The sequence below is a fragment of the Haplochromis burtoni genome, unplaced genomic scaffold (genome assembly GCF_018398535.1).
Source record: "Haplochromis burtoni strain Fernald_Lab_line unplaced genomic scaffold, NCSU_Asbu1 Contig_138, whole genome shotgun sequence".
NCBI lineage: Eukaryota > Metazoa > Chordata > Actinopteri > Cichliformes > Cichlidae > Haplochromis > Haplochromis burtoni.
Window position 1 is genome coordinate 1,559,642 of NW_024582499.1, and position 26,178 is coordinate 1,585,819.

The 26,178-nt window shown below is 40.1% G+C and overlaps 1 protein-coding gene across 1 annotated transcript in view; it reads left to right on the forward strand.

Annotated features, from left to right (window-relative positions):
* Window positions 1–26,178, forward strand: part of cables2b (Cdk5 and Abl enzyme substrate 2b) — a 43,760-nt gene that overhangs the window by 12,828 nt on the left and 4,754 nt on the right. The window contains exons 2-6 of the mRNA XM_005931149.3: window positions 12,440–12,535; window positions 18,345–18,422; window positions 20,805–20,913; window positions 21,015–21,183; window positions 23,412–23,509. Of these exons, the coding sequence (XP_005931211.1) occupies window positions 12,440–12,535; window positions 18,345–18,422; window positions 20,805–20,913; window positions 21,015–21,183; window positions 23,412–23,509 (550 nt within the window). The remainder of the gene's footprint in view (window positions 1–12,439; window positions 12,536–18,344; window positions 18,423–20,804; window positions 20,914–21,014; window positions 21,184–23,411; window positions 23,510–26,178) is intronic.

The following is a 26,178-nucleotide window of genomic DNA, read 5'->3' on the forward strand; positions in this document are numbered from 1 at the left end:
CACACACACACACACACACACACACACACACACACACACACACACACACACACTGTGAGAACAAACAAGGGGACCTGGAATCTGACTGACATCATCTGTGTGTCTTACAGTGTTTGTGTTTGTCTAAACATGCACACCTGTCCAATGAAACCAAATGAAACCCCACTCCCATCCACATCCTTAGCACACGCAACGTACAGCATTTTGAATTAGCTCTTTGTGTGGGTGACTTCTCTTGTAGAAGAATGAGGAAGACCTCCTATATGTCTCTTATTTACCACACTTGCCAATCAGTAGCTGCATAAATTACTTACTTTGACATTGAAATATGCTCCCCTGGCATCTGGGTTCTTATTTTTTTACACTCTCTGCACCATAAAAATATAACCATCTACTCTTATTTGTATCAGCCTACCATGACTCACTCCTGCTACTTCAGAGTACTTTAAATCTTTTCTTAACAAAGTGATATGTTACACATGACTTGTTACTTTGTGTTTTGCAGAGAATGTAAAAGTGAAATCTCACACATGCCCACATGTGGGGACAAATTCTTCTGTTAATAAAGATGCTCATCAGTGCATTCCCCCCACAAACCCACCGAGTCTTATCAGTCACATCCAGTTTGCAGAACTTTGTTCTCTAGAAACAGTTTAGGCTCCTCAGTAGGCTGATGAAGGGTCATTTCCTCTCACATGCTTCTGCTTTACTGTTTACTTTGTGCTGTTAAAGCCTTGTTAGTAATGTCAGAGTATCTAAAACAAAAAAAACCCAAAACAACCTCAGCTTAGTTTTATGTCTTTGAAAGTGGACCTCTAATACTTATTTTTCTATTTTCTCATTCAGTTATTTTTGTTTCTGTGATTGTTCTGAATGTTTGTACTAAACATAGCCAAATAGTTAGGTCAGTGTATATGTAAGAAACCTGTCAGCCAACATGTCTGGCTTCAGACTGACTTAGTTTATTTTGTTTTGTAGCTGCCTGTGTAAGGATTGGGTGATTTGCTTCTTAGTTTAATAATAATGATAATAATAACAACAACAGCGATGACAAGGACGACAATAACAACAACAACAACAATCGTTTTTGTTGTGCTCGTCACAGGTCACCTCTTACTCACAGCAGTTTTTCACGGGGAAAAATGTGCGGTGCAACAAGGTTACAGAGATGAGATAAATGAGCATTTGCTCAGATACGATCGTGCTTGGATTTAAAAATCAATCCAGCAGTCAGAAATACCCTCCGCCTGTTTTCTCTCGTTTGGTGATGATTATTATGGCTCCTTGTAGCTGCTACACAAACACACATGCATGAACTTACATGTATAAACTCGCCTGTGCGTGCCCAGAGACATCTGTGCTGCATGTGTCAGTCATATTTGGATATGACTGACACTGACTGAGGGTATTGGTTAAAAATCACAGCGAGTTATTCCCATAACCTTTTACCATTATTGATCCCTGACATGAGCATCACAACCCGGGTCTGGTCTGGACACAGACATACTGCACAGGGAGAAACGTAACCACAGATTTGTTAAACACTTTAATGAAAAACAGCTTTGATTTTGAAAGATTTGTAAGAAGCAAGAGGACAGGAAACATTTTTCAAGGAATCCAAAAGATAACCAAGAAATATTACGTTTTGGGTTTTTTGAGAAAAAAAGAGGAGTGAGAGAAGAATGATAAGAAATAATGGAAGTTTTTGTTTTTTGGACCCAGGGGATCAGGCTGAAGGCGAAGCAGAAGGCGTTTGTTAATCCGGTGACGTAAGATGCGCAGCAGGCCTGCTGGGTAGTCTTGTGTGTGTGTGTGTGTGTGTGTGTGTGTGTGTGTGTGTGTTGCTCAGTCAGACGTCCATGCAGTGTAATCCGTGTGGTGTCCGCTGTCTGTCAGTCACTGTCAGAAGTGTGGACACTGTCCTTATACACTGCTGTGTGTGTCTGTTTGTGTGTAGGATGGAGATTTAAGAACAACATTTAATCTATGGTTTGTGTTTTTATTAGTTTCTATGTTTGCTCAGGATTTAGCATTTAAGTAATGGTGTTGTGTTGTATAGTTTGTTTGTGGATTAGCTTTAATGTTGTGTTTGTGTGTGTGTGTGTGTGTGTGTGTGTGTGTGTGTGAGAGATAGAGGGAGGGACACTTTAAGGCATTCACACACGCTCATGCAGACAAGTAAAGACAAAGTGATGGTATGAGAGCAGAGTGTTTAGAATTTCACTTGCCATTTACTTCCTTTTTTTTACATGACTGTTCTTATTTTAGTCTGTAGTTCCTGCTTTATTCAAACCAGTTACACTGATGTGCAGCAAAGCGAATCTTTGAACACCACCAGTGAACCTATGAAGGTAATGATGCAAATAATTAATGATGATTTTAAAAATCATTATTAATGACTGAGACAGGTATTATTGTTATTATTATTATTATTATTGTTTGACTACGATGACCTGGATGACTGAGAACCTTCACAGACTTATTATTATTATTATTATTATTATTATTATTATTAATGACTATTGCCTCATAGCACGTAGGTCCTAAGTTCACTTCCACCATCAGGCCAGGGTCTTTCTGTGTGGACTTCACATGTTCTTCCCGTGTTTGCGTGGGTTGTCTCTGGGTACTCCAACTTCCTCCCACAGGGTCAGGCTGATTAATGATTGTAAATTGCCCATAGGTGTGAATGTTAGTGCGAGTGGTTGCGAATGTTAGCCCTGCGGCAGACCTGTCTGGGGTGTACCCTGCCTCTCGCCCTATGACAGCTGGGATAGACTCCAGCCCCCCACCCCCCACCTGCGACCCTCAATTGGATAAGCGGAAGAGAATGGATGGAATTAGAGTGACAGGTGCAGGTTTCCTAAACCTAACTATGTTAACTGACCCAACTCTCAGTGAGGTCAATCACGACATCCTTCTCTGGTTTGTGTATTTTTTAATTGATTTATTAGTAGATGTGCAGACATGCAAACAGATGGTTCAGAGTAAGCTGCTCGTGGTTTGGTTCTTTCTGGCTGATATGAGATGACTTTAACAAGGTCAGTATTGCTGCGTCCATATTTAAAATAAGACTTAAATGGCCTCCCTGCTGCTGCGGAGCCTGGGACGGTCTGCTTGCCTCCACCCCGGGGGGAAGGGTAACATCTCTTGGGTCTGGGTTCTGTTTCTCCCTCTGGGGGCGAGGGTACCTGGACCCGGGGTATAGAGTATGTTTGGGGAGTGTGATTGTGTGTACATGTCCATTTATGTCAATCCTTACGTTGGGTGAGTGCTGAGTGTTTGTATATGTGTGCAACATGAAACTATGAACAAAAATCATCTGTGCAGAGCGAGACATACGGGAGAAATGGACGATAATCGGCCTTACAGGTTTCGTATAATAGTTGATGTAGGTACCTATTATCTGTGTTGCCTTTTTAACAACTTGTTTTTCTCATGAGAGGAATTATGACTTTGTCCAAAACCAAATGTTCAAATGTTGGCTGCACCTAATTAGATTTGTAATTTTAATTATGATTTTAGCTCCCAATATGAACAACTTCTCCACTCCTGAGTTGATACTTGGGTTTGGGTATCTGCTGATACTAATTAGTGGTCTGACACCAGTGTGGAGTTATTATCATGTTTCTTTATTTTTACTTAGAGACTAGGAGTCTCATGTCATATAAAATGAACCAATGAACCAAAATCGATGGATAATCCTGATAAATAATCATTAAACCTCAATCCAGTTGATTGTGATTTGTTGTTGTTGTTGTTGATTTTTGCACATGATCTTGCAGCTCTATCTCAGATGAGAATGATAGGGCATCAACATTTAATCTTTTTAGGAAATTATCACCATAATTATTGAAAATAATTGTGATTATGCTTTTTTTCCATAACCAAATGGCCTGCTTCCTAATGAATTGGCTTCATTAAAAGTGGATTATTAGCCCTGATTGCATGTACTGATGTGGCAAACCAGCAGTGTGTCAGTTAGTGCACAGGTCATTTTTCAGTTTTCATCCAGCCTCGGTTTATCACCAAAGAACACCAATTAATTGTGTCCTGGTGTTTGAGTGTATGAAGTTCCTCTTAAATGTCCTGTGATGAACTGAAGTGTAATATTAGAATGAAAGCAGATATTTTTGGACCAACATGAAGGACTGAGAGAGATGAAGGCAACGAAAAGTAGTGAGGAGTTAAAAGTAGCTCTGGCGTAGAGGAGAAGATTATAGCTGTTTTTCAGACTTCATGGATAACGTGACATCTCCTTTGTTGTGCTGTGACTGACTTTTCAATGGATCTGTCTGGTCTCAATAGCTCTCATCGCACAGCGAGAGAAAGAGGTGAAAGCATGTGGAAAAGATTGTCGGTGCTCAGTTTAACTTCAACTGCATGTTAGTGTTTTTGTCCAGGCACTTAAATGAAGAGACCTCCAAATAACTCCATAACTAAATTATTATGACAGTATCTTGTCTGAGATATGCTGGTGTCTGTATCCTAAATGTTAGGAAGTGTTTGGTTTTTTTTATGATAACTTGAGTGTAAGTGTAACCATCAGTCTATGACAGGAGCTTCTACAGGATCTGTGATAATGGCAGTCTAAGTGAGAAAGAAATTACAGTGAAACCGGCCACCTTCAGAAAACAGCCTGTCACCACATGGCCTATACTTAAAGAGGAAGTTCAATCCTCAACCCAAAGAATGCAAAGACCAAAATATGACCTGACTAAAATATGACAGTAAGTTAAAAATACACATTCCCATTTCAGAAGTAATAATAGTAATAATAATAAAAGCTTCTTTTGTGTGACAGGGTGTGTGAGAAGGGGATGCAGTGACTGTATGTGACTAAGCTGGGAGAAAATAAAGCGAGTGACTGAAGACGAGAAAACACGTTTCAGTGAGGAAGACAAATGGATGTGGAGATCAGGCCAATAAAGTGCAGTGTAAAAATATCCAATAATCATATCCAGCTGCCTTGTACCAGTTTATTTTAGGCTAAAACAACTCGAGCTATTATTAGTGTGACTCTGGTGATCATGACTCAAACTAAACAAAGTGACTCAGACCCAGACAAATTCATCACTACGGTTCCTAAAAACAGGAGCAGAACCGAACCTGCTCGCTGCTCACTCGCTGTTTCCTGAAGGTCGCTTTATTTCTAAAAAATGCACTTAAACACTATTCATTCAAATCCTAATGGGTCGACCTAAATATTATTAACTTGAATCATTACTTGGGTTTCACTTAGTTCAATGGTTTTGTTTGTAAAATCATAGTTTTTCATTAATCTACTCTGCAGCAACAAAGTGTTTGGTTTGGCTTAGTGTGAGTATAGAGAACAACCTGGGAACTCAAATGTTCAAACCCCCAATAAAATGACCCCAAATCACCTTTCTTACAGCTGCAGTGAGTAGCTATGGCTCAGGTCATCTTCTAATTCAGGCCAGTATCAGAAAAAATTGTAATAATTGTAATAATCACCAAAGTCACAAATTGTCATGTTTTTCTGTGACACTCAGCACAACTTTGAAACCAATATATTTAGTGTCTGTTGTACTTATGAGCCTTAAAAAATGGCAGCTGCTGTATTAACTGAAGCCAATCGGTGTGAATGTCTAAATCTAATTAATAACGTTAACTGGAACCGTGATATGTGGTGAAAAACCATCAACCCCCAACCTTGAAATGCAGACTGTTTTTGGCTTTTCAAAATAAGAAAATGTTCATTTTGTGCACGTGGACATGAATCAGTACTGTTCATGTGGGACAGATAAAGAGTTCAGTGACATGAAATTTGGAGTGGGAAATTTGTATCGAGGAACACGAAAAGAAGCTCAAATTATTTCCAAAACCACAAATCAATACATAGAGACTGTGACTGTTTCACAAACTGCCATTTGAGTGTGCCGACTGCCCCCTCCAAAGGTACGTATGTCCTTGAAATCAAAATTTCCCCCAATGTAACCATCAGAGTGTGAATGTCTGCCTGACAGGTAAAAAGTCTATCAAACAAAGCCTTGTGTGAATGCATGAATATGTCTCGTTAGGGTAGAATAACCATTAAAACCAGTCCATTTCCAACTTTCAAGTAAATCACAGCAGGATGCACCCACAGTAGATCATTTCACACAGCAATTATGACATAGTAATAATATGAGTCAGTACAAACAATAATCTACAACACAACCTACATCATTATATCTGTATCACTGAAGGAGAAAAAAATATCACTTAAAAGTAGGAAGACATGTTTATTATTATTCTACTTATTCTGCAGAATAGTGTCACTGTATCTATCATTCTTCAGTTAAAACTGCGGCCTCCATTAATGTCGTAATATCAGTTGTAAAAGTTCTGGTATATCAAGTTGGCAAAGAAATCGATGTAAAGCAGGGGTGTCACAAATAAGGCCCGGGGGCCAGAATCAGCCCAATCCGGCCCACTGGATGTCTTTGGAAAATGTGATTGTGGTGGTAATAACTTCTGGACTTTTAATTGTATTTTCATAAAGTTTACATCTTGTCCTACTTTGCCAGAGTCATTCATACTAAATTAATTAACAAAAACGTAGCAGTTTGTGCAACGAGTTCCCAGAGCACTTTCTGTAGGGTTGTGCGTTCATTTCTTATGATTTAAGTGCAGAGAACTGTGCCGACTGACTTCTTTTGCTACAGCAGCATTTCTTTATCATGTAGAAAAACTGAGACATGAAATTGCTCTTCTTCTTATAGTGAGATACAGCTTTAATATGCAGTCAAACTTCTTTACACTGAGGGAAAATGGATTTTCACCAGTTCAGACCACTGAAAATCAAAGTGTGGTCTGTGATGTAAAATTAGTTTTTGACATTCCTGATTTGTATTTGAATATAAACGCAAGACGACATTAGAGTTTGCTTTTGGCTAAACATCCTCTGTAAGAAGGAAGTTATGAAAAACAATATCAGCGGTAAACAAGATAATAGCACCTCGCGTGGTTGTACCCTCAGTATGTCTTTATCTGATCACCAACAATCATCTTCCTTAGTAGCAGCAAGGGAGTTATCACTGGATCTTTCCGTTCCCACAGAATGGGAATTTTCCACAGCATCCCAGACAGATGAAGCTGGCTGGTTCTCATGAAAATGGGCTGCTGGTCAGAGCGTTGTAATCACGAGCCCGCTGATCCACAGCTCAGACACTGGGACAGATTTAGACTGGGAGAGTGGTGGCGTCAGCTATCTCTCTCTTTGCAGATATTGTTGATGTTTATTCCTACAGCGTTTCCTCACTCAACCCTCCAAGCTGAGAAAATAATTTCAAGATAACTGACAGGGCTGTTTATCATGACAGTGCAAAAAAGCCATTCTGTTAAATGTCAGTCACACTCCAGCTGAGGAATTTTATGATAATTGTGTTTGGGTGTCTGATTGTGGTCTCTCCAAACAGGTTGTTAAAGCCAAATTGTTATTTGTAGCTGCCACTCATGAGATGAGTTACTGTCATTACTGCAGCTGCATCTTATTCACCCACGTTTGTAAGAAGGGCTGGGCGACAAACCTCAAATCTTTTTTTTGTCAGTGTCATAAAGTCAAAGTCTGAGTACCAAAGGTAGCACGGACTTTCTTTACTTGTTCTTGCTAATGTAACTTAACATATTGGAACATATTCTGTATGACTTTCATCTGTAGATGATGTTGGAAGAAAAAGGTCCAGGTAAGTTGGCCTTTCTCACATGTACCAGGAGATTATCCATATTGGATATGTCCCAATAACTGAAAATGCTCTGTGTGGGTTTAAGGATGGGTAATATAAAGAAAATTTGCAGTAATGATATTAATAATGATATTTCTGACCATATAGGAAAAAAAATACAGTTTTATTAGCGCTTTCAGGCAGTAGTATTTATAAGGTATACGTGTAAATAAAGGGTGTTCTTCATCCTTTCCCAATGAGCTGCTGTGATTGTGTTCATTCATTACAGCACAAGTCAAATGTGACTACAAAAGTAGCCTAGGTAGAGTTATGTATGAATAAGTGAAAGTATAAAATAACTGCTTAACACTTTAGTTTAATGTTAACTAAAGTGATTAACATTGTAACTCTTCAGGACATGTGCAGTATTTTCTATTTAGAAAAGTTGCATCTTGTTTGAGCTTTTTAAGAGTTGTGCTTTGTTGAAGGTTGTTAAATTATGTCCCTGTATAGAGACTAAATCATCATCTGAAGCTGTCGCTCTAGTTATTGCACGCACTGTGGACCGTAAACGGAGAGTGGTGTTATGCGTCGTTTTGACTAGCGTCGTCGATACTTTTGTATGAAATTTCATGTATCATGTAAAAATGTATATTTTTTAAAATTTTTATTTACACTTGTTTGGGATGGATTGGAATGTAAAAGCAGGAGGGACTAAAAGTAAACCTCATTTTATCCAGAATCCTGGATCTTGTCTGAGTATTTGACTGGCTTTCATTCCATCTTTGATAACTTTGTCATCTTTCTTTGTTTTACTTTTGGTTCCAAACATCAACTTGTCCCCATGACAACCACGGGCAATCCAAGTGGAGTAGTGTCCTGCTCAAAGGCACTTAAGTAGAGCAAGTGTTTGCTCTTGTAAAAGCAGATATGTCTTTATTTGTCTTTATCTTAAACACTGAGCGCCATCATCTTCGTCATATCCCTTACCATTAACTTCATCCAGTGGGCTCTTTCCCTTCCCACACAATGGAAACAATCCACAACATTCCAGTATGCCGCTCAGTGATGGTTCCCTTGGAAATGGAATGCTGAGAAGATTCCATCACGTGAGTTTGGCTACCAAAGATAGAATGTTTGGGATTGATAACAAATGAGGCGTGACAGCTTAGAGGGCTTTCGTGGCTTTTTTTATTTTAAATCTATATTTATATCCACAGGAGGAAAATGATCCATGAGGCTAAATGAAATTGTGAACTTCTGTACTGTGCAGTTAGTGACGTGATGTGATTGAGGTTGGCGGTGCCGAGTTCAAGTTCAGTCTGCACGTTGAAGTAGCATGTTGAGGAAGACACTGAACCCTGTGGATCTGACATAGAACTAACTAATTAATTAATGAGCCAATGAAGTTAAAGAAAAGAAGGATGCTTATTATTAAAACTCTCTTGCAGATGTGACCAAAGTATTGTAAACGAAGTCCTGCATGGTTCTGAAGTGGCACCAGGCAGGCAGTCAACAACGATTCATGGGAAAAGAGCGAAACATTTAATAGATTTTCAGGGACATAAAAATGTAATGAATCACAGCACCGCTGCACCATCATAATATCATTTTAATTAAGTGTTTGACCAATAAATGTGGCCAGAAATTATTTAGGAGGTGATACGTTGCAGTTTGAATCAATTTAAATTCCTTTGTCAATATGTGAATTGTGTGTTTGGTCGGGTATTTGTTGACCAGCAGAAGGCAACAATCCTCTTAAAGCCTCACATTCAGATGTCACAACCCAGATGTTATAACTGCATAACACACATGCACACAAACACACACATGCACACACACACAGCAGCTCTCATCTCCCAGTCATGTATTACTGAGTCAGACAGTGAGCAGCAGCGATAACAGTGATTTAGACTCCATGTGGTGTGGGATCAGCAAGCCGACCATAAAAAAACAGTAGCAGATGCTGTGTGTGTTCATGTGTGTGTGTGAGGGTGTGTGTGTGTGAGGGTGTGTGTTCATGTATGTATGTGAATTCATAGTTGTGTAAGCGTTATGTTTCCCAGCAGACAGCCATCTCTCTATGGGCTTGCAGATCAAATCTCCATTGGCTCCTGTGAGAGTGTTTATAAAACGTTCTGCTTAAAAATATGTTATATTGTCCTTCATGCAAATGTTAGGGACTGTATTGAATGATGGCTGTAATATTGTAGGAAGAGATTGGATATGTTTTTTCTGCATGTGTTTATAACCTGTTTTCTTCAGACTTTTTGTAATGTTGTTTCTCAAAATAAAAATGATTGATGTATGAAACAAAAGCCATTTATAAAATGCACAGTAAGGTTGTTTTCTGTTTCCTACCAATGACTCCTGATTATAGTCATGCACACTGTTACGTGGGGGAGAAACCATATAAAATCACCTGTTTAGGAAAGTCGCTAACCGACTATTGTAAAAACTGACGAACGATAGGAAGTACGGAGTCACATCATGATATGAATTGTTTTTACAAACCAGCTTGGGTTGCAAATAAAAACTGAATGCAATGGTTTGCATATTTTATAAATATCATCTTTATTTAAAGTACAACACAGTATGTATAAAATATTTAAAGTGAGAAACGGTGCCATTTTAGAATAATATATGCTAATATTTGCTCTTTAACATGAGGAGACCAGTTGCTAAAAATTTGGCTGCTCGGCCGTCCTGGGTCTCCTTCTCTATATATTTAATTTTGTGGTGCTTCACATGTTTTCAGTTGGTAAAAGGTCTGGACCACAGACAGGCCAGTGCAGTATCCTAACTCCTCTTACTGCAAGAAGCTTCAAATCCACCATGTGGCCGAGGCCTTTCTGTGTGGAGTTTGCATGATCTTCTCATGTTTGCGTGGGTTCTCTCTCTCTGGGTCCACACCCACAATCCAAAGACGTGCACTTAGTGGCATTCATTTCATTGGCAATTCTGTGTGTGTGAATGGTTGTCTGTCTGTATGTGTTGTCCCTGCGGCAGGGCGGCAACCTGTCTGAGGTGTACCCAGCCTCATGCTTTATTGTAGCTGGGCCACTGACCCTGGATTGTTTTAGCAGAAGAGAATGGATGGATGGGTGGATGGATGGGTGGATGGATGGATGGATGGATGGACTACAGACAAGCCAGTTCAGCACCCAGACTCTTCTGTAAAGCTATGCTATTTAAAAATTATACAATTCCTTCGTTGAAAAGAAGTCATCTGGACGGGTGCATGTGTTGCTCTGAAATCTGTAAATACCTTTCAGCATTGATGGTGCCTTTCCAGATGTGTAAGCTGTCTATTCTAATGCACTAATACAATCTTCTCTTCTTCCAAAGATGTGATATTTAACCTGCGTTTTGTGGATGGGACACAGTGATTTCTGAAAGTGCTCCTGAGCTCAGCGAGGCGTGCACAGGCGTGACAGAATCACGAGAGCCCAAAAGTCACAGGCATCCAATGTTGAGTTTATTGGCTTTGTTTTTTGCGCACAGAGATTTCTCCAGATTCCTGGAAGTTTTTGGAAAACATTATGCACTGCAGATGCAATGTTTTATTTTATAGAACATTATTCTGAAACAATATGTAGGCATATTTTTTTCCAGTTTGGTAAACTTCTGCCCGTTTTAACTTCTGAGAAACATGTAGATGTTCAAACATTATTAGTTGATCCTCCACCTGTTTAATTTTACTAGCACTTACTGCGGTAAGTATTTATTATATTTGATATTATCTATTGTGAATGAGTGGAGGATTTTGGACACAGCAGTAGTTTTAAATTCTCAAGAACACAGAAACTAAATCAGCAAAATATAACAAGAAAAAAACAACAAACTCCCCCCGAAGAAAAGAACAGAAACCAACTCGAGAGGCAGATGTATTTATCCAGTTGCATAATCCTGTATTTATGATCTAGTGTAGAGTTATAGGAGAAATATTCATCACCAACCAATAATAGCAAGAGCATTATAAATGTGAGTTTCTATTTGTGGCCAGTTTATTGGCTTAGTTCAAAGCATTGTGTAACCTGATCTGACTGCAGCACTGCATGCTGGTCCTCTGAGTATAAATGAAATATGGGACTTTTCCTTGTTTTTTCTTACATGTAAGATGAGGAGCAACCCTCGCTGAAGAAGTTTCTGTATGTGTTTGCAGAAATGTATGTGCATGATTGTGGCGACTGTGCTGCATCGTGACATGCTGTTCATCATGAGACGATGTAAATGACCGCGGTGCAGTAACATGCAGTTTCAGCTTGTGTAGGTGCCGTACGTGTGTGAGACTAATGCTGATGTCAGTAACGTTATGTAACTGCTGTGATGTCACGGCGCTTCTTGGCCCGCTTTCATGTCGAGATCTGTTGTTTTAATCCATGAGGGTCGGCACAGTGATACAACCTGGCTCAGAACTTGACCTTCACCAGGCAGACACACAAACTCGGGATGTGTTTAGAACTCAGAGATGTGAACTGTAAGAAGAATTTATTTATTTTAGTGATCCCTAAACTTGTGCTGTATATTTATTCTGAATGTTTTAATTTGTTGTAAAGATGGAAAAATATGTGTTTTGCTCAAGAAGCTTTGGTAACGTTCCGTCTTGAGGCATTTTTAGGCTTAATTCTGTGACTCTGTGAGAGTGTGTGTGTGCGTGTCTTTTAAGTGGAAACTGTGTCTACTGGCAACCTCTTTCTTGTTTACAGATTTGAGAGCAAATGCCCTTATTAATATTCATGTTTTTTTTCTGTCTCGCTCTCTCTCTGCAGAACTCGTAACCTCTCCGGTGGTTCTCCCAGACCTCGACACACCAAGAAGATTCACTTCATCAAAAATATGAAACAGTACGACACAAGAGGCAGCAGGTGAGCCACACAGACTCCCGCAATTCTGTACCATCAGATTTAACAATGAGCAGTAATACAAACTACTTACTTTAATACTCAGAATCTGCAATACACAGGTACATACCAGGACCCTGAAGGTTCATATCTATATCAAATATTATGATGTCATTATGTTGCCTAGCAATCACCGAGCAAAGAGCTGAAATAATCTGGTTTTAGCATATAAGCATCTATAACACCTAATAAAAGTATCCCGTCATTTTAATTTAATCACAGTGGCATCTCATTTTTATCTACAAAGGTTTAATTATACAGGACATGGTATAATGCCATAAGTTCCCTAGCAACCACCTAGCAACAGGATAAAATAACCTTTTCGAGGAATATAAACATCTACTACCCCCTTTAAAAATAAAAAAATAAAGTTTCTCAGTGTGATCATGTTTTGTCACCAGCAGCACAAACATGCTGAACACTACTGTAGCATAAATATGTATCATTCTGTTATAGCTCTATTGTTAAATATAAGTCTTCAGAGTGCAATTATTTTTCTTGTGAGGTCTGTATAAAGTGCTGGTGACTTTTCTATCCCATTTTTGTATAAATTTTATATTTGGTGTCTTTTAATTTAGCTTTTTGAATTAAAATTATTACTTTTGAATTACAAATGGATGAAAAGTAAAAACAAACAATACTGAAAAACTGAATCTTTGGTCTTGAACTCTGAAAAACAACAAATCTTCAAAATGTTTTGCCCAGGTTTGGCTCCACAGTGAGTCTGAAGTTGTCCCCTTAACTATATTTGAGTTTGAAGGTAAAAAACACGTCATTCAGCTGCTTCAGCCAAGGTGTAGACTGTATTTAGAGGCATGTTGATCCCTAATGTCCCCCAGCATGTGGAACAAGGTCGATGCAGCAGGTTGAGGCTTGTGGAGGTCTGTGAAAGCTTTATGTAGAGGTGCGCTATCAGGAGAGGCTACAATGGCAAATGCTCTGGCTCTTTTTCAAACAGTTCCTCCTACATTGACTGCTCAGGAATCACAATGAAAACTGTGTGGTACGTTTTGTAACGCATAACTCGAGGACTGGCTGAGGCTTTTCTGCTTCTTTCTCATTGGGGCAGTCCTTTGTGACAGTGTACAGAGGTCACAACACTGATCTTTCCGTTATTGTTAAGTCTCTGTCAGAACTAAGCCCTACATACGCTGCTGACTTGCAGAAGTGTGTCGCCTTTACAGCAGGAGAGGAGCCAGAGAAGCCTGGACAGTGTCATTCTGTTCTGCTTAACTCTTCTATTGTATTGTATTCGTGTCCTTCCTTGTGGAGTGTATAAATACAACTCTGGGTCAAAAGGGCCCACAGGGCTGCTCATCACATAATAACAGACTGACTGAGGGGTAATTGTTTTAAAATAGATCCAGTAAAGAGCACCAGTGCTGTTTGTAATCCAGCTAAATCACCATGTTGTCACAGAGAAGAGGAAATGTTAGAGCTGTCTTCCCTCAGAATGGGCTGTTGTGTCCCATGATCCTTGTTTGGGTCGTCCTGGGAGACTTTAAATGGTTCACCTTGAGGTCACCTGTAAAAATTGCTTGTTTACTTCCTTTTAAAAAAGGTTTTCTTTGGAAAAAAGAACCAAGACATTGATTGACAGTGAAATATAGAAACAGCTCACAATAACAGTCATCTCAAGGTGCTTTATTTTGTGAGGTAAAGAACTTAACCCAGGACAAGACAACACTCCCTGGGAATGTACTTGGTGAGAGTGGGGAGAAAGACCTCCCTTCTAACAGGGCGAGACCTCAGGGAGGGACAAGCCATTTCTTGCAACAAGTTGAGTGATGAGTGGAAAGTGAAGAGACCAAAAGAAAGCATAAAGAAAATGGACAAAACATAAACTACTGCAGAGAGTAGAGAAAATTAACTGACTGCATGGGCAGTGTGGTACTTTTCGGCATTTAGCACACCGCAGGCTAGCAGCTGCACGTGTGCAGAGTGTGGTTAGATGCTGCTTCAGTCGATTGTTTATATATCAGTTTACTCTGACATGCCAACTCTCATTTTGCACATCAAAGTGATGGAAAGCAAACAGATGTCATCTGCTTGTTTTCCACCTCACTTGTTTACAACTATAAGTCAGATGAAGAGAGGGCCGCTGCAGTCAGTAGTGCTCGGTGTCATGATATCTTTGAACCAGCAGGTAACGTTTTTGTACTTTAACAGTAAAATATTACTAATTAGTTTAAGTGACAGGTGAGCAAAGTAGGTGACCTTTTACAGTGTAGAATATCCACCAAGATCCACCCAAGAATTGTAAAAGTTCTTGTTATGGTTTTTAAAATCAAATTTATGTAACTAATTATATTTATATATATTTTTTAGTTTATTTTTTGTTTTGTTTTTGGGGGAAAATGGTGAAATGGAGAGTTTTCTGCTCTAGTTAGTTCCCAGCAAGATGAATATGTTCTGCTGTTGCATATCATTTATTAAAAAGCATAATTGTAAGTCACATTAAACCTTCCACTACGCATACATTTCACTGATGAAGCGTAATTGGAACATAATGCTGTCTACATTTGATTTGAAACATACAAAAAAATGCTAAATGTTTTGTCATTTTATTTTTTTTATCTATAAATGTCCTTTGTTTTTCTGTTGTCAGTGTAGCTACATAGATAAAGCTCTGGTTCAGCGGTTCAGTCCTCAGTGGGAACATTGTCTGTTTTCCTTGAAGGTGATTATGGAATAATGTGCCCCCAGTGTTGTGAAATGTGGTGTAATAAATGGATGGGTGCAGGGGACAGACTCCCCAGCACAGTCACGTTTTCAGCAGCTGTGTTGCGATGTCTCTGCTGTTTCCACTGAGCTCCCTGGTGACTTCCTGCTCTTGACTTTCCCATGCATCACAGGGAACGAGCTTTGTGTGTATTTTTGTGTCTCTGGCTCACACAACCAACAACGGCAAATTCAAACTCATAATCTGTCTCGAGGGATGATCAGAAGGGAAGAAGGAGCAGCCTCGTGTCTAAATTGAACGAGTAATGATTCATGCTTTAATGACCTTTAATGTTGAATTTTCCATCGCGCTGCTGCGTATTTAGCTTCCTAAAGAATTAAACTTTGAACCGCTGGGCTCCCTTTAGTCTGTTTTCATCCCCTTTAAATGATAAATCACTTAGTAGTGTAATACAGTTTTACATCCCGAACCATAATTAGCAAACATGGGTTAAAACTGCGCGTCTCTATTGAGCCTAAGGTTAAAGTCTACTGAATTATTTACCCAGTTGGATCCTCATTAAGATGTGCTGAGTGTTTGACCGGGATCATGTCATCTCTGTAAGAAAAACCGCAGTGTTTGGATTAACTGGCTTCCTTCTTCATATGTTTATCCCTCTGTGACTTTCTAAACAAAGAACAGTGTATACAAGTCCACTACATAACAGTTCTTCAGTCTGATGCCAAAGACCAATGCGAAGAGAAATAAAAACGAGTTACTACACATCATAAATTAAATGGATAATTAAAGATACATTTATATTGTTTGGTAACAGTTTTCCAGACTGGCATCATTTAAACAGTCTGTGATTCAAACCTGGAGTCAGACGAGACGGTCAGTGTGTGAAGTGTATATGTGTAGCTACGTGATATTGACCACTGGCTTCTGCACATCAGCACTTTGGCTGCCGTGAGCTTGTTTGTTTGTTTGTTTGTTTTGAAGCCAAAAGTGATCACAGTTACATCGGATGGTGGAGTGATAATTCTAGTAAGCATAGTGAGCACGCTGCATTTGTCAAGTGCAAAGCAATGTCCAGTGAAAGGAACTCTAATGCTTTATAATTTTGGATAATTTCATGCTCCCAACTTTATTGAAACAGTTTGGGGACCCTTCCTGTTCCAACTGCACACCAGTGCACAAAGCAAGGTCCATAAAGACATGGGCGAGTTTGGTGTGGAAGAAGTTGACTCGCCTGCACAGAGTCCAGACCTCAACCCGATAAAACACCTATTAGAGCAGAGACCGTTAGCCAGGCTTCTTCGTCCAACATCCCTGTCGGATCTCACAAATGTGCTTCTGGAAGAATGGTCAAAGATTCCCATAAACACTCCTAAAGGTTCCTAAAGCCTTCCCAGAAGAATTGAAGCTGTTATATCTGCAAAGGGTGGGGCGACATCACATTAAATCTTACGGATAAGTAAACTTTTAACCACTGTCTACACCTTGGCTGAAGCAGTAACCAAGAATGTGATTGGCCAGCTACCAATCACCAATCACAGCTACCAAAAAAACAATTGAAACGCAGTCTTGGAAGTGGCCTGTAAGCAGCTAAACTAAGGATGCACCAATTGCAATTTCACTGGCCAATTAAAGACCAGCTGATATTGATTTTTGCAGATCCTGATTTTCTTTTTAAGAACTAACTGGCAGCATTGAGTAAAAAACCTCAACTTCTCTTCTATGCTAAATATTACGGTCATAATAAAAATAAATGATTAAACTTCACAGCTTCCCCCAAACTGCACTAAGTTACAGCATCTTCTCTCGATTAAACAGCTGAAAATAAAGGGCTCTGCTACTGGAGAGTAATTAACTGAAAATGATTGCACTCTCTTACCAAAGAAAAGTAGGTGCAGCAGATTTATATAACAAGATAAATCAGACACTTATAAACATACTGGAGAATAACATAAATTCATCATACAATAGAACATCTACCCTTTTCTCTTTTCATATGTTTCCAAAACTTTCGTCATAACTGCTTTGATCCTTTGCTCATACCAAGGTCTGGTTAGCTTTAGTCTGGATAGCTTTAGCTTTAGCCTCTTTGTCTTTGTTGTCTTTTTCAAAATATCCATGTTGATGAAGGTGATTTAAATGTATGATTAAGTTTGTTACTACAAATGTGTTCATGGTACCCCCCCCCCAACAGTTTATTCTGGCAATGGGCTAATGACATGCTAGCATGTGGCTATGTGTGTGTGTGTGGCTATGTGTGTGTACGTGCTCGACTCTTTGCTGCTGGCTGGCCAATATTGTTTAATCCAGGTTATATAACTACTTTGATAAATTTACTGCTCGGTCTGCCAGCATCCTGATGAACTATAGAGCCGATTCGTGCCTTGGCTAAATTGGGAACATTTGCTTCAGTTACTCGGAGACCTTGAAACGCTGACCTTGTGTTGCCTTGACAGACAAAGTTGTTCTAACTGTCCGAGAAGCTGCATGTTGGACAATTATCTGTTCAGCTCTGAGCTAAGTGTGTTTATTCACTATGTGTGAAAACATAATCTTTTAGTCTCTTGGTTCCTGAGCCAAATATAATGACTGCAAACATTTTCCTCTTGAGACCAAAACCAGGCCAGCAAGCTGTAGTCTCTGCTCCAGATGGGTTTATACTCAGAGGAGCTGCAATAAAAAACAAACACGGACATGCACGTGCACGCACACACTGTGTTCTCCATAATGAAACTCTATTATATCATGTCGTAGTTGAGCAGAATTGAGGGTAAGGGTGCAGCTGGAGCCTTTAACTCAATTAAGTTGGTGTCAAGTGTGCATTTGTGTGTTTTGCTCTTTAACGGTGAGTAAATATTACGCCATGCTGAGGAGCGATATGATCCTTTAAACTTTCAATCCTTAAATTTACCCTGGGATTTAGCTTTATCTTCATTTCACCACAAAGATGCAGAGTTAGCGTCTTCATTTTGAAACTTTGTCTGTTTTTGTGTGTGTTTAGTCAGCAAAATGCCTCAGATGGAGAAAAGTAATTCAGCTGGACAGATGTCAAAACACGATAACCACTGATGTGTGTTTTTGTTTGTGTTTCAGAATCGTGCTCATCTGTGCTAAGAGGTCTCTGTGTGCTGCCTTTTCTGTTCTTCCCTACGGAGAGAGCTTCTACCTCAGGTAATCCGTACAGACACATCTGCTTATGTACTCCCACCTTCTGCCTCTCATGATGAAATCAAGAAACAGGGTTCGACATAACCAATGGGCTGATGGCAGGGGGAAAAAAGTATTTGTGGAAAGTTGATTTAAACACTGCTGGCTTATTTAAAACTGTTATTTACTGAATTGGTCATCGCTGGCCTAAGTTCACCTGAAGCAAGCTGGCTGAAGGAAACCTTATATATAGTTATCTTCATCCTGCCAGTAGCTGTTTTCACATGAAAGGAAATGTTTGAGGTTGCTGAGATAAAGAGGCTGTTCTACTGGCAGGTGATGCTGGTGATGGCCTCAACAGCGTGGAGGTTTCACTCGCAAAAATAGATTCGTGCAGACCATCAAATGAATTTAGAAGCATGTGAATAAAAAGTTTTCAGAGATTTAGCCCAAGCAGAGGTTTAGACCAGTAACTACCCCTGTCGCTGTTCACTAGGCAGGAAGGAGGCAGCGCCGTAACTAAGAGAGTGAACCAAGTGGAGTGAAAGGAAATGTTTGTCCTGCAGCTCTCAAAAATCCGAGACCTTTATTAGATGGACTTTTAAACATGAAGAAACGTGAGCTTTTCAGCTGTTCCCATACACTGCTGGTTCATCCTGCACAGCAACAAAGAAAATGAATACACAAGTTTCAAGGAAATGCACAAGGGGCCCAGAAAATCACTAGAGGGAACAATGCTTGGACACTTACGAGAAGTAGAGGTAGGGAAGTAGAAGTAGCTGAGGTCTCGTTTCTTCATTGTGAGACAAAGGGACATGAGAGTAGAAGAGGGGATGATGCAGAGGAGTATGAGGGAGAAGAGCTGTTTGTTCGTAGGGGGATGATTTTTTCCCATGTGCATCAGAGCCCTCTGACCTGACCTTAGGTCTGAGTGGCTGATGACTCGTACAAACACCACGATCACACACAAACATCTCACAGTAACGACAAGAAGAAACAATAATGGAAACACCAATAATGCTGTTCTCTCCAATAGACAAGTCATCCTGATCAATTTTTTTCTCTTTGTGTTCACACAAACACGTTTTTTTCTCAGCTGAAATTCTGAGAAGTCTTAGTGCATGTTGTGTCATGTCACACTCGCACCATGCGCACATGTAATGTACGCAGCTATTATCATGAACACATTCTCAGTTCCCTCTAGTTCCCATTTATAGATGGTTTCAGATGGTGCCAGAAGAAACTTACTGAAATTACAAACAAATTAGGTAAGAAAAAATCAATGGAAAATATATTAAATATCAACCATTTTAATTCAATCAATGTTTTTTTTTTTTTTATTAGTTTGTAAAAAGCAACGTGTTATACTTCAGAGTTTCAGCATTTTTGTGTCCTTCATCCCGTAAACGGTTATCTGTTTAGTTTGAAATCTTATTCAAGCCAACGTGCGATTCTGCAGAGGAGGAGGGCGCCGCATGACTCCTGTCATGCAGGTGGTTGTCTGTGGGACATGTTAAAATATAAAAAACTAAATCCAGGAAGTCTGGGAATTAGGTGTAGCATCTTGGAAAGCACACAATCACTATGAAATGAAGACCTGCGCTGGGTGGATCATATACACCTCTGAGGTTAAAGTACAGTCAGATCATATAAGGAAAAGGAAAGAATTAAACCTGTGAAATGAACTGGTATGTACAGTGAAAGGGTGTAAGTCGTATACTGTGTACATCTAGTATTACACAAAGAGTAAGATTATATTTAATGAGGTAGGTTTTTCAGTGTGAATAAAGATGTTTTGTTGTAGCGGTTCCAGAAAGAAATTTATTTGGATTCATTTTCTATAAATCATAAAAATCCATCAGTTTGAAACTAAGTCTGCAGTAAAAAAGTGATAATTGCAAAACAAAGTTGTATTTTTATGTAAATTCAGTTGTGCTCAGGCTGTGATGAACTGCTCATAAATGATTAATTCATCGATTCATTTTCAGTGTCTGTCATGTCTCGGAGCGACACGAGGCTGAACTGTGATTATTAGAGAAACAAACCCCAGCGTGACCCGTCTGAAACGCTCGAGCAGTTTCTTTACGATGCTAGCTGATGGCTTGTGGCAAACTGAAGCTGCTGCTAACTTCTGAATCTGTTTTATGGTGTTGTGAATCTTTTATTGCTGTTGTCCTTAATTTAATTTCCTGTAGGTAAACCAGCTGCATTGAGGGGTTTCTGCTCCAGATGCAGCAGATGTTTGGACTGGTTTCAGCTAGGGCACGAGTCGGAAGAACTGGGAACCAAATATTCCTACTGTATGACAGTGCAGCCGTCTGCTGTGTGTTTACAGGCAGGCTGTTTACCAACATTTTATCAATAATTCTCGCTCTCTTTCTTTTCTTGATGCCTTTTTTTCTCTAGTGATCCTTCGTTAAATCACCCCAGGAGGAGACACTCGTCTGGAAACATCTCTACCACCCTGGAAATGCTGCCGGGCCTAGAGGGTTTTCACCTGGACACCTACGGCAGGGTAGAAAATGTGGACCTACTTCTCATGGATGCTTTTATGATCCAAAACAGTTTCTTGTGGTCAGATCTCAGTTAAAAAAAATCTTTCTCTTTCTGTGTCAGTCTGTGTCATACGCACAGTTCCTGTACCCCACTAACGCGCTGGTGAGGCAGAAGCCGTCGTCTGCCAGCGACCTGACGCTGCAGATTCCCGTTTCCAGGAGCACACACAGCATTCCGGGCAGGAGCTACCCGCCCAGCCGGCTGAGCAGCACCGTGGGACTGGATCTGGGTAAGAAATGGAACCGAGCTCAGTCACAGCGTGCACGTCTCCTAAAAATAATAATGATTCTTTTTTTCTAGCAACAGTTTAAAACTGTTAAAAATAAATTTCACCAAAGATGTGGCCATTTATTAGATGTAATGTAGATAATTACTGACATCAAGCCACAGACGCAGTTAAAGGATTTTATCATGTTAAAGGGAACAACAAAAACAAAAACAACTGTTTATGGTTCAAACTGTGAAACAGCACAGTCATGGTGCATTAGGACTCTGAGCGATATGACTGATCTGTTTCCTTGAATTCTGAGATTTCAGAAAAGAGGCTGAACTGTAACTGCTCAAACATTTCTGGATTGAAATGCTAAAGAAGGATGTAACGTGAGGAAGAGAAAACAAACACAGGATGCTGGGATGAAGAGAGCAAACGAGAGCTGCTGCAGCTGTGCTGGAGCATCATCCTCTTTATATTTTAAACACATGTGTATGAGCATGTCCTCACATCCTGTGTCTGTAAACACACACATCCACAGTGACAGAGCCCTGAATTAGCCTCTAAACCCCTCTTTCTAATCCACAACCTTTCATTAACACAATACAGCTGTGTGTGAGCGCGAGGCCGTGCGCAGCAGGTTCGATATTTTTAGTCCTCTGGTGACGTTTTTCTTTAGACTCGCAGCTCTTAAGACTGATATGATTGTTAAGTACTGACAGAAACACCAAAGACTCGTTTACTCAGAGTTATAAATGGCATAATGTTTTTAGCTGTTGATTAGTACAGAGCTGCTCTTGTACCTGTGCATAGATGCTTGGACCACTGGTAGCACTATGAAAGAAAGCCTGGACGCCTTCTGTTGATTCACAGTTGGTGGCAGCAGAGGGCCAGCAAACACTAAATGGATGAAATGGTGATTGGATGATGAAATGCTCTTTAGGCCATAATATGAAACCAGGTGAAGGCTTGGTAAAGTTCACAGCTGGTTCTCAAATCCATTTTGTCTTTTGGTTCCAGAGGGAAAAAACAAGACAATCTCTGCAGATATCAGAATGATAGATTTTGGTGCTGCTGCCATTTTCAGATCGCACCCAGTAAGCTCTTTTTCGATCACTAGAACCTGCACAGCGGAGGTCATGTGCTGGATCTCCACCACTGCAATTTCATTTTGGGGAAAGAGGACAAAAATCTCTTTGAATTCTGATGATCGGGGAGGTTGTTAGGGAGCAATGTGTTTGGCATAGCCCCAAAAAAGCACAATACTCTGTGCCATAGTTGGGATGCCAAATGTGCACACATGCCCAGGAGTTTGAAGCCAGCCAGCTGGGTGACTTTGCAGAGTTCAGACTTGCTAAGATGAAGGACAAACAATTTAGACTTTTCAACAGGAAGCACTGTATTGCAGCTCAATCAATCTTGCCATAAGTGTGGTTGTTTTATCACTGTCACTGATAAAGAACCAGAATAAAGTGGTTAAACCCCAGGAGCCATGCTGATGGGTTTCTGTAACTTTCTAATGGTACAGTTTGTTTGTAATGACTTTACACTGACTGAATGAGGAAAAACTGAGATGTGAATGTCTGCAAACTGTGCATAAACTCTGTTAACAGTTTAATAAATTTGCTTTTATAAGTTTTTGTGCAATAATGGCCCTCTTAAAATCAACTCCCGTGTCCCGTGAACTAAACTAAGTTCGACACCTCTGCCTTAACGGTTTGAAACGAATGTTAAATGTCTCAGGATGTTGTAGTAGAGCTCTGCACTGACATCCTGGGACATTTAACATTTAACACCTCTTTACGTGAACCTAACTGTTGTCACCAATGCTGATCACCGAGTGGGGCCCTGTCAGTCTAAAGTTGATGTCTGTAGACTCTGTGAGGTTCATGGCAGAAGGGCAGATGTCCTGGGGGTTAAAAGAAAGTAGTGGTTGAGCTGAAAGCAGTTAAGAGGTGCACAAAGGAGTGAGCTGGAGTAGGACAGGAGCCAAATTTCAAGCTGGTAATGTTGCATCAAAGAGGTTTCCCTTTCCCTCAAAGACAAATTATCAGGACTTGGTCAGAGAAACAGGAAAATGGATAAAATTCTCTTTTCCTTAACTGTCTGCAGACAGATCGTGCTTAGATGCACTAAATGTTTTTGTTGTGAGTCAGAGAACTTGTTGATGACACCTCGTGTTACTCTCCCCACCTCGGTTTTGCTCTTTTGACATTATTTCTGAATCGATGTGTATTGTTGTCCAGGTGTGGAGGATGTGATGGATTATGACCCCAACCTGCTCAGTGACCCCCAGTGGCCCTGCGGCAAACACAAACGAGTGCTGATCTTCGCCTCTTACATGGTAAGAAAACACTGCAGATGGTTTGAAATATAGTTGTTTATTTTCGAGGACGCCCACACGGAGCAAATCGCTGACAGCTGTGCGTCTCCTTCACACCACGTTCAGAGCTCCGCAGGCTGTTTGACACCTTTAATGAGCTTTGTGAGAGGACAGATGGTTTTAGTAAACTAATACACTTTGGAGTCTGTAGCACTGCGAACCTGGTGCTGTAGCCCTTACTAGGCTGTGTTTGTGTGTTATCTTATCAAAGTTCTAAAAATAAGCACATTTTTGGGTTTAAGTGACCTCAGCAAGACAGATTTTAAACAGTCATTTTGGCAGTAACTGAATTCGGAGCCTCCAGCCTTAATCTAAATCAGATTTCTTTCTTCTGCATCATCAGGATTAACAGCCTTCATCATAAAGCTGCGGCCTGGTATGGCAGCGATTTGGAGACAGCATTCCCAAATTCTTTTGCCTGATAACAAGAACGGATCTAATATGGGCTTATTCTGAGCAGCTGCTCTTATTAGGTCTAATATTTGTAGCTTGCATCAGTCTGTTGACCAAAAATGTTAATGTTGAGTTAAATAAATCAAGTTTAGTAACAAAAACAATACATGAAAAAGAAAAGTTCAAATCTCAGGAGATCTGCACTGAAAGCTTTGGCATTGGGGGACTTCCATTCAGATTCAGACTCTGTTTCAGGGTTGAGCACACCTCTTGTTTGTAACTCCTGAGTTTATGGATGGTTCAGTTCTGTAAATAAGATTTAAAATGTGAATGAATATGAAAGAAAATACAATAAGAAATGTTTGTAACTGCACTCGCAAGATGCTAGTTTAATCCCAGTATAGTTGTGAACTAGCTGCTAACTAATGCTTGAAATAAGCACCCATTCTCAGATTCAGAGGTTAACACAAACTAAAGTCCAGAAAAGCACCTTGTCATGAAGCTTTGTGGCTGATGAAATGCTAAGCACCACTGTTGAGCTGTCTGTGCATCGCAGCACGCTCATGCTACGTTCAAGTCCCATCAGACTTATACTGATTACCAATTTCCATCTTATAAATACGCTTCTTTGAACTTGTAAACATTGTAATCTTTCCTGTCATCACCAGCCCTCCCCCATGAAATCGACATCAGCATCATGCTTACCACAAGTGTTTGATGTCTGTGATGTTTATGCATCTGTAAAGATCCAACCAGTGAAGTCCTGCACACCCTGTCCAGTGATTAGTGACGGGGTGGCGCATCACGGGGGCCAATCAGATTTCAGCTGGGTCCAGCACCTCTCTGAACACGAGCAGAAATCTTACTGAAACACATGTGAGCTATTAAAGAGCTGTGGTTTCTAAATTAATTAAAAGAATTCATCATAACGACAGCCAAAACAACACGACCACTTTGATCTAATTTGCTCTCGGTGCTTCTTGCACCACCAAAACAAGCTCCGACCTGCCACAGCAGGGATTCAGCAGGATGTGTGGAGGCTCCAAGACATTAAGAGCAGATCCTATTAGTCCTGTAAGATTTGGAGCCACTGTTATTCCAACACATTCTCCAACACCCTCTTGGCGTTTCACTGTTGGTCCGATCTCAGATGACTGTTTGAAGGTAGTCGTCAGCTCACGGGGAGCGCCCAACGAGCCTCGATGTTTCGGGGCGGCTCTGACTCAGACTCATCTGGCTGTAACACCCGTGACTTTACACCTGCCCCTGCTGCTGTTTTTAGGATGACTGCAACTCTCAGCTTTGCATTTACTGTCTTATAGTGGTGACAACAACACTGATGAGAAATGATCCACCTTATTCACCATGTACAGGGTCATAGTGTTTTTGGCTCACTGGTGTGTGACTCATATGAATAACAGGTTCAGTAAAAACTGAGCTGATCACACCAGTAGGTGGTATCTAATCCGTTTAATGTCATCACATGAATTAATGCATCATCCAAGTCAGATACTCTGACTGGCAGGATGTCTGTATTTGGCTATTTTTTTTTACACATTGTAATTATAATGTTGAGTCAGACAATAACATCTGTGCTTCGGGGAGATTAAAAGTGTAAATTGATCACATTGAACCCTAATTTTAATTTCTCATGTTCTAATAAACAAGAATAAAACCGAAGGAGAGACAAACAGGGTGAATAAAACAGATGATTGTAAATCTCCGAGAACTACGAGTAATCAGAGTACACATGCTCTTTTCTTTTTCACTGTCCTAGAGGCTGCGGCTCAGTTTGATCCCTCTAAAGACAAAACACACACACACACACATTCTCATTTTGATATCTTAGTGAGGACATCTCATTGACATAATGCATTCCCTAGTCGCTCACCCTAACCATCAAAAATGAGGGCCTAATCCTGACCCTCAGCCTAAACCTAACCATAACCTAATTGTAACCCTGACATTAAGACCACATTTTGAGCCTGAGAAATGCCTTCAAACTCGTGATGACGGCACTTTTGTCCTCATAAGTGACTGTTGGTCCCCACAAATATAATAATATTCCGATTTTTGGTCCCACAAAGATGTCTAAACAGGTACACACACACACACACACACTGTATCACAGTGTTTAATTCATGAGACGATTACAGCTGAGGTGAGCTGCTTTTCACTGAGCTTACTGTGAGCAAGTGTGTGTGTGTGTGTGTGTGTGTGTGTGTGTGTGTGTGTGT